Source organism: Diabrotica virgifera, chromosome 3 (assembly GCF_917563875.1).
Source record: "Diabrotica virgifera virgifera chromosome 3, PGI_DIABVI_V3a".
Classification (NCBI taxonomy): Eukaryota; Metazoa; Arthropoda; class Insecta; order Coleoptera; family Chrysomelidae; genus Diabrotica; species Diabrotica virgifera.
In genome coordinates, this window is record NC_065445.1 from 193,118,495 (window position 1) to 193,136,783 (window position 18,289).

The 18,289-nt window shown below is 31.6% G+C and overlaps 1 protein-coding gene across 1 annotated transcript in view; it reads right to left on the reverse strand.

The window, feature by feature from the left end:
• Positions 1-3,947: 3,947 nt before the first annotated feature.
• LOC114330339 (regucalcin-like) overlaps positions 3,948-18,289 on the reverse strand; it is a 69,963-nt gene continuing 55,621 nt past the window's right edge. The window contains exons 4-6 of the mRNA XM_028279665.2: positions 17,462-17,677; positions 17,225-17,406; positions 3,948-4,248 (exon numbers count right to left, since the gene is read on the reverse strand). Coding sequence (XP_028135466.1) covers positions 4,093-4,248; positions 17,225-17,406; positions 17,462-17,677 — 554 coding nt within the window. The 3' untranslated portion in view covers positions 3,948-4,092. The remainder of the gene's footprint in view (positions 4,249-17,224; positions 17,407-17,461; positions 17,678-18,289) is intronic.

Consider the following 18,289-nt stretch of genomic DNA (forward strand, 5'->3'; position numbering starts at 1 on the left):
AATGCATATCCTCGAAATACATAATATGTACCAATGTTATGTTTGGATATTGAAGGTGCATATGACAGTGTTAATTTAGATATGCTAAAAGGCAAAATGATTCATCGATTCGAAATACCTTCTCTTCTAGCTCAACATATTGTCAATTTCTACAAAAACAGGAAAATATATATCAGGGTTGAAAATAATAAACTCATTGGACCACGTTTTAATAGCTCAGGTCTTCCACAGGGGTCAGTTTTAAGTTCTCTTCTACTTAATCTTTACACAGCTGATTTCCATAATATTAGTATCGACAATATTTCATTTAATATTATACAATTAAATATGCTGATGACTTTTGTATTTATACTGAATCTAAAAAATATAATGATGGCTTCAACACATTGGAAAATATCCATGAACATTGCCGTGAGTGGTTTAAAAAAATGGTTTTGAGTTAGCAAACAATAAGTCTAACATTTGTATATTCACTAGACACAATGTACCTCAAAGAGAACAAATTCAATTAAATGATGATTACTTTCCTGTTTGTAAATCAGTAAAATATCTGGGTATGATTCTGGATACCAAATTGACCTGGAAATGCAGTAAAGCTCTAAATTTTCTTAAATCAATTGCAAAAACTTGGTGGGGTGCAGATGTTGAAACATGTCTTTTATTTTATCGTTCATATATCAGATATATTATAGATTATGGCTCAGTACTGTATGGATCAGCTGGTAACAATATTTTAGGTCGCATATATGTTTTTCTAAACACAGTATTGCGTTGTTGCATAGGTGCTATGAGATCTACCCCTTTTGAACCACTCTATGTTGAAACAATGGAACCGCCGACTAAATTCAGAAGGGAATATCTCAGTCAAAAATTTATTCTTAAGATCCGATGTTATAACACTTGTTTATATAAAGAAATTAGTACTTTAAACTATTTTTATTTAACAAATAAATATTGGGCTCACAAAAACTCGCCACCGTTATGTGATGCATTTCGAAACACTGCGAATAATAATACTGAACTTGCAGTTGCAAATAAAGTGGTAGATTTCGAAGATTTCTTTGAGTTACTAAATCAAGTAGATATAATACAACCCAGTTATCATGAGCACTCTTTATTAAACAGTATTGTTTTAAACAATAACCTTACAAATTGGTCAAAATCTGTTTGTATTTATACAGATGCATCCAAAAGTTCAAATGGTACTGGTTGTGCCTTTTATATTCCAGATAAATTTATAGAAAAAATGTTTAAACTGCCCTCAAATTTCTCCATTTTTACTGCCGAAGCTGCGGCGGTATATGAGGTTTTAATTTATTTCAAGTTAGCATCCTATAATTCTGCAGTAATTTTATCTGATTCACTATTTGTGCTTACTGCCATTCAAACACCTCAATTACCTTGTAGTACTTCTAATCCATACATTTTTTTAATAACAAAATCTTATTTGAAATTAATAAACACACCCCAAAAATTCAACTTATGTGGATCAAAGCACATTCAGGGCTTACATATAATGAACATGTAGACCAATTAGCTAAAAATTCCCTCATCCATGGAACAGTAACCAAATATCAGCACTGCATTCTAGACGCTTTTGTTTGTTTAAGAACTGAACAAATGAAGAACTGGAAAACACACTGGGAAAGGTACTGTAACATAACAACACAATACAGTTTGATACAACCGATTATTCCGGAAAAACCTACATATAAGAATTTCATCCTCCCTCGCAAATACATATCCGCCATCAGTAGAATTAGATTTGGACATGCATGTTATCCTGCACATTTATTTAAAATAAACATATTAGATTCTAATATTTGTCAAGAATGTGAGGTTAAAAGTGCCTTGGATCACATTTTTTTTTTAATGCAAGAAGCATGAACACCTAACCAATCACCTAATTAAAAGAATTATAGACCAGAACATCCCACTCCCTGTAAATATTCTCTTTATTCTGTCACTGAATAAAAAGAAAATTTTTGACTGTTTGGTATCTTTCTTGTCGGATAGTAAAATATTATTGTAATTAGTTCTAGGTATTTGTAAAATATGTTTAAACAAAAATATTAAAAAAAATTAAAAAAAGATAAAAAGAAAAAAATAATAAAAAAATAAAACAAAAAAAAAAAATTTTTAAAAATTAATAAAAAAAAATTTAAAGAAAAAAAAGTCACTAAGAGGATTTAAACCTCCGAGGAGTTAAACCGGGTTGACATCTTATCGTAGTGACAAAAAAGAACAAAAAAAAAACTAAAAATAAAAAAAAATTTAAAAAAATACAAAAAAGACTGCATTTATTTTAATATTAACATTAATATTTTTATTTGTAAAATGTATACACTATGTGCTTTTGATAAACATTTAGTAGTATAATATATTTATAAGATTTATTAACATAGTATATACATTATCTGTAATGAATAGGTAAATAAGAAGAAAAATTTTGTAATACGATTATAATAACCATGTTTCACTAATTGGCAATATCTTTAATAGTTTTACTTTTGATTGAGACTGGCTGAATGACTACAGGGTGAGGCAGATAACTGGCCTATTAGAAATACCTCGAGAACTAATAGCAACCGGATCATGAACATTGGAATACAGGGGTTTTGAAGGATGATCTATTAAATGAAAATATTTTCATCTCTTTGCAACTTCCGGTTATACCGGAAGTTGCTTATAACTTCGTTTTTTTTTTAAATGGGACACCCTGTATATTTTTATATTTTTGGATTCTCTTCGATGTCTTCTTTCTTAAAATATGAGGATTTGTAATGTTATACAGGGTATTTTAAAAGATAATTACGTTTGTTTATTAATTTCGTAGCAATATTCACACCCTGTAGAATTGTAGTAGTTTGACAACTAAAACTCTACTTACGTTCAAATGATTTTTAATATAGTCTACTATTGTTAAGAATCATTAGTATAGCTAAATTTTTAATTTTAGTATACAGGGTTGGTCGAAATTCGGAATGAGTATTTTATGATTTTTCTTAAATGGAACACCCTGTATTATAGTATTGTAATGAAATGATATTTTATGGTACTTTTTTATTTCTTAAGCATTCCCTATACCTAACTGCTTTAATTTGTGCTTAATTGTTAGTCGCACCAACAATCTTAACTACGTAGCTATTTTGATAGCTAAACCATTATTGGTAATTTTAAGGATCGGTCTGGATTAATATGTATTTATTTCTGAAAAATTGTTTGTAATTGAATATTTTCAAGGCCAACCTAATAAAATTTTACGTATTTTTTGTTGCAATTAATGTTTAGCTTGAATCACCAATAACTCACAAATTAAAGCAGTTAGGTATAGGGAATACTTATAACATAAAAAAGTACTATGAAATATCATTTCTTTACAATACTAAAATACAGGGTGTTCTATTTAAGAAAACTCAGAAAATATTCATTCCGAGTTTCGACCAACCCTGTATACTAATATTTCAAAATTAGCTATACTAATGATTCTTGACAATAATAGAATATATTAAAAATCACTTGAACGTAAGCAGAGTTTTTAATGTCAAACTATTACAATTCTACAGGGTGTGAATATTGCTACGAAATTAATAAAAAAACGTAAATATCTTTTAAAATACCCTGTATAATATTATAAAATCTCATATTTTAAGAAAGAAGATATTGAGGAGAATCCAAAAATGTAAAAATATACAGGGTGTCCCATTAAAAAAAAACAAGTTATAAGCAACTTCCGGTATAACCGGAAGTTGCAAAGAGATGAAAATATTTTCATTTAATAGATCATCCCTCAAAACCCCTTTATTCCAATTTTCGTGATTCTGTTGCCTTTAGTTCTTGAGATATTTCTAATAGGCCAGTTATCTGCCTCACCCTATATAGTCCAAGCCAAAAAAAAGTACATATACATTTTGACACAAAGATCAAAGTTTAAAAAAAAGCATAACTGACAACTAACTTTTATTAAACAAAATTTGTACATATTATTCTTGATATAATGGGATGTTTCTCAAATTAACTTTATTTAAAAATTTATAAAATAACCACCATACAGTTCTTATTCTACAGATTAAAAAATTAACGTTAGTTTTTTTAAACGACGAATTCGTCTGCTGGTAGTCCTCTTGCAGACAAACCAGTAACCCGAAATAGAGTGCCTGGACATTCTCCTTTCTCTTCTCCATCAAGGGTTGCTGAAGTAACATAGAGCTCGTCAAAATTTTGACCTCCAAAGGCTACGGACGTAATCTGAAAAATATTATTGATTAGGTATTTATATACATATACATAAAATAAAACAATCGTTAGATTGGTTGGTTAGATCATTCTAACCATTAAGAAAATAGATTTCAGACATATTCAAATCTATATAATACAGTGTGTCCACAGATGGGGCGCCCAAGAGAAAAAACTTTTTTATTTTCAATTTTAGCGAAAAATGCCATTCTTGATAAAAAGTTCTGCTTGTTTTAAAATCCCATAAAACGAAATAAAATTCAATTTTATAAAAAAAACTGCTTAATTTTGTAGTCACTTTTATGTAAATCCCTATAAATTTTTGCACAAAGTTCGAAATCGTAACAATAATCTAATGTTGCTAAGCTACAATATAGCTTAGTAACTATCAACTCCGATAAGTAATTTGCCAATTGTCATTTTTTTCGACAGTGTTAAGCGTTCAACAAAGAATTTATCTGTCATTTTTTTCCAAAAAATTTAAAATTTTTGTCGAAAAAAATGACAATTCGCAAATTATTTATCGGAGTTCACAGTTACTAAGCTACACTGTAGCTTAGCAACACTAGATTATTGTTACGAATTCGAACTTAGTGCAAAAATGTATAGGGATTTACATAAAATTGGCTACAAAATTAAGCAGGATTTAAAAAGATTGAATTTTATTTCGTTTTATGGGTTTTTTTTTATCGAGAATGACATTTTTCGCTAAAATTAAAAATAAAAAGTTTTTCCTCTTGGGCACCCCATCCATGGACACAGTGTATAACCGGTAAGCAGTATATTTATTTTTACTCTTTGTTTTATAGTTCAGAGAAATAAGGGAAAAAATATCCTGTTGGTGACACAACCCCCTCCACGCCTAAACCAAATTTTTTGAGTAGTATGGAAATCTATATTAATAACCTATATGTTTCCTGCAGCCGATTTTGATGAAATACATAGTTATAAACAAATAAAGATCAAAAAACGGCAAATTTTTGCTTTTTTCGTCTATAACCAAAAAGTTAAGTATTGTAAACAAATTTGAGAGTGAGAAACCCATAAACCGTATAAAAACTTCAATATGCGTTCGCTGAATATGTCTATCCTTAATGGTTGCTTAGAAAATTGCAAAATAAATAATAAATTTTGAGTTTTTATAAATATTCATAAGTTATGTATAAAGTAACTTAGAACGTTCTTATTACACGGAATGGTGAGCCTTCTGGTGCTTAAATCATACCCTAAACAATTGGTCAAATAGTTTAAAAGGTATTTAATTTTTTTATCCCAAATTAATTTTTTTTGCAGCTCTATAAGTCAGAAAATCATGAAGTTACACTAACACTTTGGATAGTTTATGAAAGAAGGAAACTTATACTATTAATTTAATTTAAAAAAATCACAAAAAATAATTATAAATACTGCAAAATTATTTTGCAAAAACATGTGAATTAAAAAAAAGGGGGGCAAACTTCGTCCCCAATTGTCCTAGGACAATTGTTTTTCTTTCTAAATGTGTATAAAAATTCAGTCTTTCCAAATATGAAAAAATAATTTTTCTACGGGTAACGGTTAAAAAGTTATTCTAATTGTTTTTAAGTAAGCAAAAAATCGACGTATGTTTGCAAAATAATTTTACACTGTTTAAAATTACTTTTTGTAATTTTTTTTAATTAAGTCAATAGCATAAATGTTCTTCTCCCATAGACTGTTAGAAGTCTTACTGTAACCTCATAATTTTCTGACTTATAGTGTTGCAAAAAATGAATTTGGGATAAACAAATTATATAACTTTAAAAACTATTTGACTAATTGCTTTGAAATTTAAAATATAATTTAAGCACCAAAAGTCTCAGCAATTCGTGTAATAAGAAGGTTCTAAGGTAATTTTTACATAAGTTATGAATATTTATATAAACTCAAAATTTATGATTTATTTTGCAATTTTCGAAGCAACTAATAAGGATAGACATATTCAGCGAACGCCATATTGAAATGTTTTAGACGATTTATGAGTTTCTTACTCTTAATTATGTTTAAAATGCTTAATTTTTTGGTTATAAACGAAAAAAGCGAAAATTTACCGTTTTTTGATCTTCATTTGTTTATAACTATGGATATCATCAAAATCGGCTGCAGTAAACATATAATAAAGGTTATTAATATAGATGTCCATACTACTCAAAAAATTTGGTTTCGGTCTGGAGGGGGATGTGTCACGAGAAAAATCTTATTTCTCTGGACTATTAATTTATTGTCAGATTTACGACTATACTAGATTAGAAATGCACTATAGCACCGTTGTCATGGCACGTGATTACATCTTACAGAACTGTTCAAAGAAGAAAAATTATTAATGGATTTCACTGTTACTTGATGGAAGTTCATTTTATGTGACAATACAGCACTGAAAGCTTTTTCCAATGCTTCCACAAAATTGAATGTTAATAGATAGATATTGCATAGTCACTTTTGCACTTGCTGTATTTATTACAGCACGCGTTATTTTGACAGTACAGCATGCGCAGATGTGATATTTCGCTTACGATGGGTTATTGGAAATATTGCTTGCCGTTATTAGGGGAGCAGTTACGCTGTGCGGTATTCGTTGCGCTATTTTTTTTTCAGGTTTTGTTTGTTGTTTTTTCTTTCATTTAAACCAAGTTTATTTGTAATAATTTTCTAAGTACCTCAGACAGTAGCAAATGAATCCGATTTACATCTGATGACGACTTGTATTTATTAAAATATGTTTGAGGTCAAAATGAATTGACTTATTCAGAAAATTGGTCGTTATTCCAGGAAAACATGAAGTGTACAACAGGAATTTTTTTTATTTTAAGAACACTCAAGGATCATTTGTTTCTCATGCCCGATATTTGGAAGAGAGTTCAAACCTTTCTTCCATTTAAATCAAATCCTTTAATTTTAGCATGTAATAGGTGTATATTCATCTTCCAGAATGTTATGCAAGATGATAAACTAGATGTCTTCATCATTAGCATTGGCCAAAATGAGAGCTTCTAACTAAATCTTGATCCAAAATTGCATACAAATTAGACAAACAATTAATCTTAATCGAGCCGTAAAAATACCGCCAGCAAAATGTTGTTGAGTAATATCTGTACAAGAGTAAAAAACCGCTAAATGCCGTAAAAATGAGTGCCGCATAGAATATTCCAGCTAAAAAAGGTCTGATATGAATATTACGTGGCGCGATAATATATTTTCATTTTGATGGAAAATAAAATTTGAGTTTTATTTTAAAAGATTTTTGCATAATATTGGCTAAATTTGAAGTAAAACGCACCACAAAAGGATAACTTTGACACAATTTGCATTTGAAGCTCTTTTGTGGCGCGTTTTACTTCAAATTTAGCAAATATTATAGAAAAATCTGTTAAAATAAAACTAGAATTTTATTTTCCAGCAAAATTAAAATACATTGTCCCGCCACGTAACATTCATATCAGCTTTTTTTAGCTGGAATATTATATGCGCCACTCATTTTTACGGCGTATAGCGGTTTTTTACTCTTGTATCAGGAGTTTTTCAAAGTTATTTATAAATTAAATGTATGAAGTTGAATGCAATTTTATAAAGAGTGTCGCATGTAGGGATATTATGCGCCACTGGCGAGAACTGCCGTTCTCTGGTAATAAGTTTTTAAGTACACCATACAAAAAAACACCGCTAACTTACATTATTATGCTTCCAATTGGATTGGAAGCATAATGGGTCCATTTTTTTTTCAACAAAATTTATTGGTTTTTTAACCCTAACTTTTTTATTTTTTTATATTAGAAAGTTTGTTAAAGATTTTTTTGTAGGTTTTTATAAGATCTATAAGACTATTAATAGTAAATCCTTTTAAAATTCTCAGTGGCAATAAGAGGAGACTTTGAAAGGGTTTGTAAAGGTGGTTTTTGCATGGTATTACAAGTTCTAATTGTCTGTAGCTCACTCAATTTTTGTCGTAGAAAAAATTTTCGTAAGCTAAGTTCTTAAGAATTAAACAAGCTACATTTTCATATGTAAACATTTTTTCGCATCTCTGATGCCAATCTTTCTATTCTGAAGAAAAAGGCATGTTTTACTAAACTACAAAAATTCGTTTTTTGCTTTTAACTCGAGTATTTTAAAAATTAATTGTTTTAAGCCGGTAAAACTTCTGTAATCTATTAAAAATACATAAATAAAAAATACTAAATAAGGTCGAAGATTAATTTTAATTAGGGTGGTAATTAGGGGGTTGTTTCCGAAAACTTTTTGACTGAAAAAATAGGGACTGACATTCCTTTCATTATAATTCACTTAATTTTTAAGCTACAGACATTAATTTTTATAGATAGATAGATCTTTTTAAACATTTAAAATTAGTTTCTATAAGTTATCCTCTAAAAATGCATAGTTTTTTCGTCTTTTGACTTTGAAACTATAATATTTAATATTTGGCGAAGAAACGCTAACATAATAAAGTACAGCTCGATTACTATTGGTCTTAAAGAAATTTAAAAAAAAAATACTTTGTTTCTATTTTTAAAGGTATATATTCGTTAAGTAAAGTTGTTATGATAAAACAAACACTTTTTCAGTTATTAGCAGAAAACTGATTAATAACATTGATTTTTTTCGATATAAAACTAACACTTTCGATAACCACTAAATCGAAAACTATTAATTTTATAAAAAAATGTATAAAACATATTTTGCTTACAATTAATGTTTTTACGAACATTTGCGGTCAAAATATAATAAAAAATTTCCACCCCCGAGATGGGGTGGCAACCACCCCATGGTCAAAGCGCCTTTCGGCATCATATAGATTTTGATCCTTGGACTATCCACTACTTATTGTCAAATTTTCAAGCAAATCGATCCATTCTGTAAAAATTGCGAAGTAAAAAGTTTCAGTTCCAGAACTAATTATACTTTTGGAGCTTTATAACTTCTGAAAGGCTTAACTGATTTTGATCAATAAACATGAGTTTGAAACGTATTGACAAGTAGTATCTGATGCATTTAGGATCAAGTATGATAACTGAACGTATTACAGGAATTATTGAGCTTGAAAAACCGTTTTTCCCATAAGAAATAGATTTGATCATACTTCTGAAGCCTATAACTTAAAAATTCGAATTTTCCCAGATATGAGGTATACACCGTTAGACGCGACTAGAAACCTCCTACAAACCATTAGTTATTGGCGCAATTCGTAAGTTGAAATTTTGAGTAATTATAGAAAAACCAAAATTTTCAAAGTCTAATTTTTCAAATAAAAATGTATACCATTTTTTTTATCCAGTTGCAATGCGAGGCCAAAAATGTCTTACTTCTTACTTAGATCAGAGAGCGCAACTAGCACTCTTATCGAAGATTTCACCTCTTGTTAGAGGCTCTTCAGAGAATGCATAGTTTGCTTTTCTCTAATCCAGTAAATTTTTCGACATATTATATTAGTCCCACACTGCAACTGAGGTGAATGGATTAGCTGACTAGCGTCATCTGGCAATAGAAAGATAAGTTTTTCAATCCTAATAGCAACATTAATAATATTGAAAATTATTAAAAATATTACTAAAAGATTTTTAAATTGAAAACTTATTGGTACATTTCTCTGGTGACACCTCCAAGGCTTCTACAGTTTGCAAGCCAAATGGATGCTGCAGTGAAGACAAAAGGGAAGGAATTCTACACTATGCAATTCAGAACCCCCGTCTGCAGCTTGGTAAAGTTCCAACGGAAAATGCACCTAGTTACTCCACGGAGTAATACTACTATAAAATAAAAATGTATACCATTTTTTTTATTCAGTTGCAATGCGAGGCCAAAAATGTCTTAATTTTTACTTACATAGATAAGAGAGCGCAACCAGCACTCTTATCGACGATTTCACCTCTTGTTTGAGGCTCTTCAGGGAATGCATAGGTTGCTTTTCTCTAATCCAGTAAATTTTTCGACATATGTTAGTCCCACACTGCAACTGAGGTGAATGGATTAGGTGACTAGCGTCATCTGGCAATTGAAAGATAAAGTTTTTCAATCCTAATAGCAACATTAATAATATTGAAAAACATTAAAAATATTACTAAAAGATTTTTAAATTGAAAATTTATTGGTACATTTCCCTGGTGAGGAGAAGTGAAATCGTCGATAAGAGTGCTAGTTGCGCTCTCTAATCTAAGTAAAAATTAAGACATTTTTGGCCTCGCATTGCAACTTAAAAAAAAATGGTATACATTTTTATTTTATAGTAGTATTACTCCGTGGACTAACTAGGTGCATTTTCCGTTGGAACTTTACCAAGATGCAGACAGGGGTTGTGAATTGCATAGTGTAGAATTCCTTACATTTTGTCTTCACTGCAACATCCATTTGGCTTGAAAATTGTAGAAGCCTTGGAGGTGTCACCAGAGAAATGTACCAATAAGTTTTCAATTTAAAAATCGTTTAGTAATATTTTTAATATTTTTCAATATTATTAATGTTGCTATTAGGATTGAAAAACTTTATCTTTCAATTGCTAGATTACGCTAGTCACCTAATCCATTCACCTCAGTTGCAGTGTGGGACTAATATATGTCGAAAAATTTACTGGACTAGAGAAAAGCAACCTATGCATTCTCCGAAGAGCCTCTAACCAGAGGTGAAATCGTCGATAAAAGTGCTGGTTGCGCTCTCTAATCTAAGTAAAAATTAAGACATTTTTGGCCTCGCATTTCAAGTGAATAAAAAAATGGTATACATTTTTATTTTATAGTAGTATTACTCCGTGGAGTAACTAGGTGCATTTTCCGTTGGAACTTTACCAAGCTGCAGACGGGGTTGTGAATTGCATAGTGTAGAATTCCTTTCCTTTTGTCTTCACTGCAGCATCCATTTGGCTTGCAAATTGTAGAAGCCTTGGAGGTGTCCCAGGGAAATGTACCAATAAGTTTTCAATTTAAAAGTCTTTTAGTAATGTTTTTAATATTTTTCAATATTATTAATGTTGCTATTATGATTGAAAAAGTTTATCTTCTAATTTTTCAGTTTTTCGGCTATAGTAAGCCGTGTATATATCTTAGCTTGATAGCTTAGGCATCATTTGAAAGTTTAACTCAACCCTATTGATTTGTTGTATTTGCGGTTTTCCTGTCCCTCCTTGAACCTAAGATATATGTATACGACCAAAAAATATGCTATTTTGTATCTCCATAGCCCTCTAGCTGGCTTACGGGTAGTCAGAAGTCAAAAATTACACCGGTTCTGAGTCGGCCCTCACACCGTCTTGAAACACAAAAAAAAATTCAGATCGGTGTAACTTTTCCACACACATATGTACACATATATATGTATAAAAACATATCCATAAATATTTTCCCATTTTTAAATAAAAATTGGGTCATAATTCTGAGCTCGGTAACTTTTGATTGGTATAACCGATTTTCAAAATTAGGCATCCGTTAGAAAGGTAATGATCAGTATTATCAGAATCCGTAAAGGTCGGACTTAAATTTTTGAAATTTTTGGGAGTTTTGGAGCCGCGAACGAAAAACAGACCCTTAATGGGAAGGGCCGTAAAATCCACACCCTTGGACCAAAATGGAGACTTGACATATGGATGGGCGAGTCTTTTCCTAAACTTTAAGATGGGATTTGGTCCAATTTTCAATTCAGTCAGATTTAGAAAATCGAAAATTTCGTGTATATATAGTGTCGCTTGTAGGGGTATTGTTGTTGGGGTTGTGCGCCACTGACGAGAACTGCCGCTCTCTGGTAATTTATGACACGTCTGAGAAATGGCAGTTCTGTGAAAATAGCGCGGTGTAGATAGAGTAACGTAGGCTGTATTAAATTTGCAATATCTCTCTAATGTCACTACAGCTGTTTCAGCAGAGTGCCTTTCTCAAGTGATGTGATTTTAATGTGTGAACTATTACTCACGAGTAAAGTAATGGGTGTTATTATCTATTCAAAAATAGTGAATAATCATGTTATTAAACCGTAATCATGAATAATCATGAATAATCATGATAACCGAACGATTGGAGGTATAAGTAATCACCCACTTGTTAGTCAACAGCTACGGGTGGAAGAACCGACACGTGGTAGGGCATTTCATTGCCCTGGAGTCGAGTAATTAACTCCGAAGGCGGAAGAGCTAAATTAGTCAACGGCATTGAGATGTGGAAAGCCACGGGATGACTACCTCATTAAAGATCCGCGTGGACATCTCCAATTTACTTAATGATCATGGAGCTCTGAATCCAAGATCCGGCAGGGGAGGACAATCAGATTTAGACGACAGGGCCTCTCAGGTCGTCATCAAGGTAAATCCCTGTCAAACAAATAAGAATGACTCTATAGCATTGAAAATTGGAACATGGAACGTAAGGAGTTTATACCAATCAGGCAAACTCGATAACGCTGTGTCGGAAATGTGCAGAATGAAGATTAACATACGGGGCCTTAGCGATATACAATGGCCTGGATCAGGAAAATGTAACACCAGAAATGGAACACTGTATTATTCCGGAAACAACGACCCCAATCACAAACAGGGAGTTGGAATTTTATTTGATAACAATTCTCGGAAAGCCGTTTGTAACTTTATTCCCTACTCTGATCGAGTATTAATGCTGTCTCTTAACTCTCATTTAAATCGTAAAATAAATATAATCCAAGTATTTGCACCCACTGCAGACAAGGATGAATACACCATAGAGGCTTTCTATGAACAAATTGGCAATGTCTTAAAACTAACTAAAAGACATGACATAAATATTATAATGGGCGATTTGAACGCTAAAGTCGGTCAAGGAGAAGTGGAGAATTGTGTGGGGCGATATGGACTCGGCGAAAGAAATTAACGTGGCGATAGGCTTGTTGATTTCTGTATCAATGAGGAACTCATAATTGCAAATTCCTTGTTCAAACTTTCTAAACGTAGACTATATACATGGAAGTCACCAGCTGACAATAACAACAAAATAGTCAGAAATCAAATAGATTATATTATCGTCAACAGACAAATGGACAATGGGTAAGAAGAACAAATAAGGAACTAACTGAGCTCTATCAAGATCCTAACATACTAGCAGTAATTAAGGCGCAAAGACTTAGATGGTTGGGTCATGTGCAGAGGATGATTCCATCTAGAATTCCCAGAATGGTACTGTCTAGTGCATTGGCAGGGAAAAGACGAAGAGGAAGACCTAGGTCACGATGGAGTAATGGAGTTAGAGAAGATATGAGAAGAATTAACGTAAGGAACTGGGAAAGAAAAGCGACTGACAAAAGGGAGTGGAAAAGAATAGTGCATCAAGCCATGGGCCTACTAGGCTCGTAGTGCTTACGTATTATCATTATCGTCAACAGAAGATATAGAAATTCTATAATATCATCTAAAACTTATCCAGGAGCGGACATATCCTCCGATTACAACCCGGTTGTTTTGTCTATGAGAGTGAAACTAAAGAAGGTAAAGAGCCTTAGCTCCAATCAAATCATGGATACAAGGCGGCTCAAACAAACAAGACCTATGCGGAAACGAAATTTAAAATAAACGAGAACTTAAGGAAAGTCAAAGAAGATAGTGCGGAAACTGACTGTTGACCAAAAATGGGGAAAAATTCAACATGCCTTAGTATCAGTTGGAAAATAAACTCTCAAACCACTTGGAGAAAAAACAAAATCTTGGATGATAGTAGAAATTCTTGAACTTATGGAAGAACGAAGAAAACATAAAACAAAAGACCCGAATAAATACAAAGAAGTTCAGAGAAACATCAGAAAGAAAATTCGAGAGGCAAAAGAGAGGTGGCTCTCCGACAGATGCAAAGAAATAGAAGACCTGGATAAAAAGTATAGTTCAGATAAATAAGGAAAAAAATATCCTGTTGGTGACACAACCCCTCCAGGCCGAAACCAAATTTTTTGAGTAGTATGGACATCTATATTAATAACCTATATGTTTCCTGCAGCCGATTTTGATGATATACATAGTTATAAACAAATGAAGATCAAAAAACGGTAAATTTTCGCTTTTTTCGTCTATAACCAAAAAGTTAAGTACTTTAAACAAATTTGAATGTGAGAAACTCATAAATCGTATAAAAAATTTCAATATGGCCTTCTCTGAATATGTCTATCCTTATTGGTTGCTTAGAAAATTGCAAAATAAATCATAAATTTTGAGTTTTTATAAATATTCATCTTATGTAAGAATGAACTTAGAAAGTTCTTATTACACGGAACGCTGAGACTTTTGGTGCTTAAATCATACACTAAATTTCAAAGCCATTCGTCAAATAATTTAAAAGGTATTTAATTTGTTTATCCCAAATTAATTTTTTTTGCAACGCTATAAGTCAGAAAATGATAAAGTTACACTAATACTTTGGATAGTTTATGAAAGAAGAAAATTTATAATAATAATTTAATTAAAAAAAATGACAAAAAATAATTCTAAATACTGCAAAATTATTTTGCAAAAACATATAAATTAAAAAAGGAAGGGCTAACTTCGTCTCTAATTGTCCTAGGACAATTATTTTTCTTTCTAAATGTGTATAAAAATTCAGTCTTTCCAAATATGAAAAAATAATTTTTCTACGAGTAACGGTAAAAACGTTATTCTAATTGTTTATAAGTAAACAAAAAATCGACGTGTTTTTGCAAAATAATTTTACAGTGTTTAAAATTACTTTGTATCATTTTTTTTAATTAAGTCAATAGTATAAATGTTCTTCTTCCATAAACGGTCAGAAGTCTTACTGTAACCTCATAATTTTCTGACTTATATAGTGTTGCAAAAAAAATTAATTTGGGAAAAACAAATTAAATAACTTTTAAACTATTTGACCAATTGCTTTGAAATTTAAAATATAATTTTTGCACCAGAAGTCTTAGCAATTCGTGTAGTAAGAAGATTCTAAGTTAATTTTTACATAAGTTATGAATATTTATAAAAACTCAAAATTTATGATTTATTTTGCAATTTTCTAAGCAACCAATAAGGATAGACATATTCAGCGAACGCCATATTGAAATTTTTTAGACGATTTAGGTATGTGTTTTTTACTCTCAAATTTGTTTAAAATTCTTAACTTTTTGGTTATAGACGAAAAAAGCGAAAATTTACCGTTTTTTGATCTTCATTTTTTTATAACTATGTATATCATCAAAATCGGCTGCAGGAAACATAAAGGTTATTAATATAGATGTCCATACTACTCAAAAAATTTGGTTTCGGCCTGGAGGCGGATGTGTCACGAGAAAAATCTAATTTCTCTGGACTAGTATGATAGCTTTAATTTACACAAAAAAATCAAACAAATGACAGGTTCTAGAAAAAGCACAAGAACGAATACTCTTAAAAATGATAAAGGGGATATTATTACTGACGTGAAGGAGAGATTGTGTCAATGGACCAATTACATCCAACAGCTCTTTAATGATGAAAGGGGAGAACTGTCATTAGAAATCACAGAAGATACCGGACCACCAATATTAAGAGACGAAATCATCTATGCCATTAAAAACACGAAAGAGGGTAAAGCTGCTGGACCAGATGATGTGCCCATCAAATTATTAAAACTTATTAATGAAGATGGTATTGATGTAATGGTTGAATTCTTTAATCTAATATATCAGACTGCCACAATCCCCAAACAATGGCTGCAATCGACCTTTGTAGCAATTCGCAAAAAGTCAAGTGCAACAACCTGCTCGGATCACAGAACAATATCTTTAATGAGTCACACACTTAAAACATTTTTGAAAATAATACACAGTAGAATTGTTAAAACTCCCGAATATGAAATCAGTGACACACAATTTGGCTTTAGAAATGGTATGAGCAAACGAGATTCTTTGTTCGGCTTGAATGTGCTGGCCCAGAGATGCATGGACATGAATCAGGATATGTACTTATGTTTTGTAGACTTTGAAAAGGCATTTGATACAGTTCAACATTAAAATCTTGTAGATATATTAAAAAGCAAAAATATTGACAGTCGTGACATGAAAATTATATCTAATATATATTGGAATCAAACTGCCAAGGTAAGAGTTGACAACCAGGACACCCAAGATATCAAAATACAGAGAGGAGTCCGTCAGGGTTGCGTGCTCTCCACTACTTTTCAATGTCTACAGTGAAGCGGTATTTCAAGAAGGACTCTCAGATTCAATAGAAGGTATATCTATCAATTGAGAAGTTTTGAACAACTTTTGAAGACAATACAGTAATAATAACAGATAACAACAATGATTTACAGAACGTAATGCAACGCCTTAATAAATGCATGACCATAACTAAATCAGCACACGTAAATATCCAATTAACTATTGAAGATACTGTGATTGAGAGTGTGGATAACTACAAATACTTAGGAACATGGATAACATCAAATGTAGACCAAACCAAAGAAATTAAGACACGTATTGAAATAGAACGTGCATCATTCATTAAACTTAAAAAGTTTCTTTGTTGTCGGGATATAAGGTTAGAACTACGCCTAAGGATGCTTCGATTTTACGTGTTCTCTACTCTTCTTTATGGCCTGGAGGCGTAGACGTTGAAACAAGTCCATTTGAATAAGTTGGCCGCCTTTGAATTTTGGTGTTACAGAAGAATCCTACAAATATCAAGGATTCAAAGAATGTCGAACGTGGAAGTAACTAGAAGGATAGGCTACTATCAACTATCAAAAGACGAATACTTGAGTACTTGAGACATGTGATGAGAGGGCAAAAATACTCATTATTACAACTTATTATACAAGGCAAACTCCGAGGAAAGCGAAATATGGGAAGACGAAGAACATCCTGGCTTAAGAACTTACGGGAATGGTTCGAATGCAGTAGTGCAGAGCTATTTAGAGCGGAAGTCAACAGGGTCCGCATTGCCATGATGATTTACAACCTTCGATAGAATATGGAACTTAAAGAAGAAGAATGTTATTAAACGGTCGTAGAAAAAATCTATTATTATACAAATATTAAAATCACAACTGACCTGCACAGCAGGGAACTTGATCACTTGGAGAACTGATCCTGTCCTTGGATCAATATTGTACACACTAGATGATCCAAATATAGCTACCCAGAGATTACCATTGGTGTCTATGGTCATACCATCGCATAAAGCATGATCATTCAATCCATGGTGCTTAGTTGAAAATACAGTCTTCATATTTGCTAAAAGATATATATTTTTTTAACTTCGAAGGTATTAGAGCTATATAACTCTTACATAAAGTTCCCTGGTCCAGATCGATGTCGTACTGGTCAACCCCGTAGCATAGAGAATCAATATAGTACATTTTCTTCAATTTATGATCGAACGCAATACCATTAGCTACACTCAATTCATTTCTGTGACATTCAAGCTTATTCTTATAGAAACTGTACAGGGCACCTTTCTTCATTACTACGTCTTCCAAAGATTTTATTCTAAGACCTAACGTACCTAAAAAATAATAAAATTCCAGTAAACTAAAGTAATCTAAAATAAAAATGTATAGGTACCATTTTTATTATTCAGTTGCAATGCGAAGGCAAAACAATCTTACTTTTCAATTAGAATACGAAGTGCAATCCAGCTCTCTGAATCGCGATTTTCGATTCTTATTGGAATCTCATCTAAGAAAGCGCAGGCTTGTTCTCCATATCCTAACTGACCAGCACCGAGAGCTCTTCCCACACATTGCAACTGAAACAAATAGGGTAGGTGACTAGCGTCATCTAGCAATTGAAAGATGAAGTTTTTCAATTCTAAAAGCAACATTAATAATATTGAAAATATTAAAAATATTACTAAAAGATTTTTAAATTGAAAAACTTATTGGTACATTTACCTGGTGACACCTCCAAGGCTTCTACAATTTGCAAGCCAAATGGATGCTGCAGTGAAGACAAAGGGAAGGAATTCTACACTATGCAATTCACATCTCCCGTCTGCAGCTAGGTAAAGTTCCAACGGAAAATGCACCTAGTTACTCTACGGAGTAATACGAATATAAAATAAAAATGTATACCATTTTTATTATTCAGTTGCAATGCGAAGGCAAAACAATCTTAC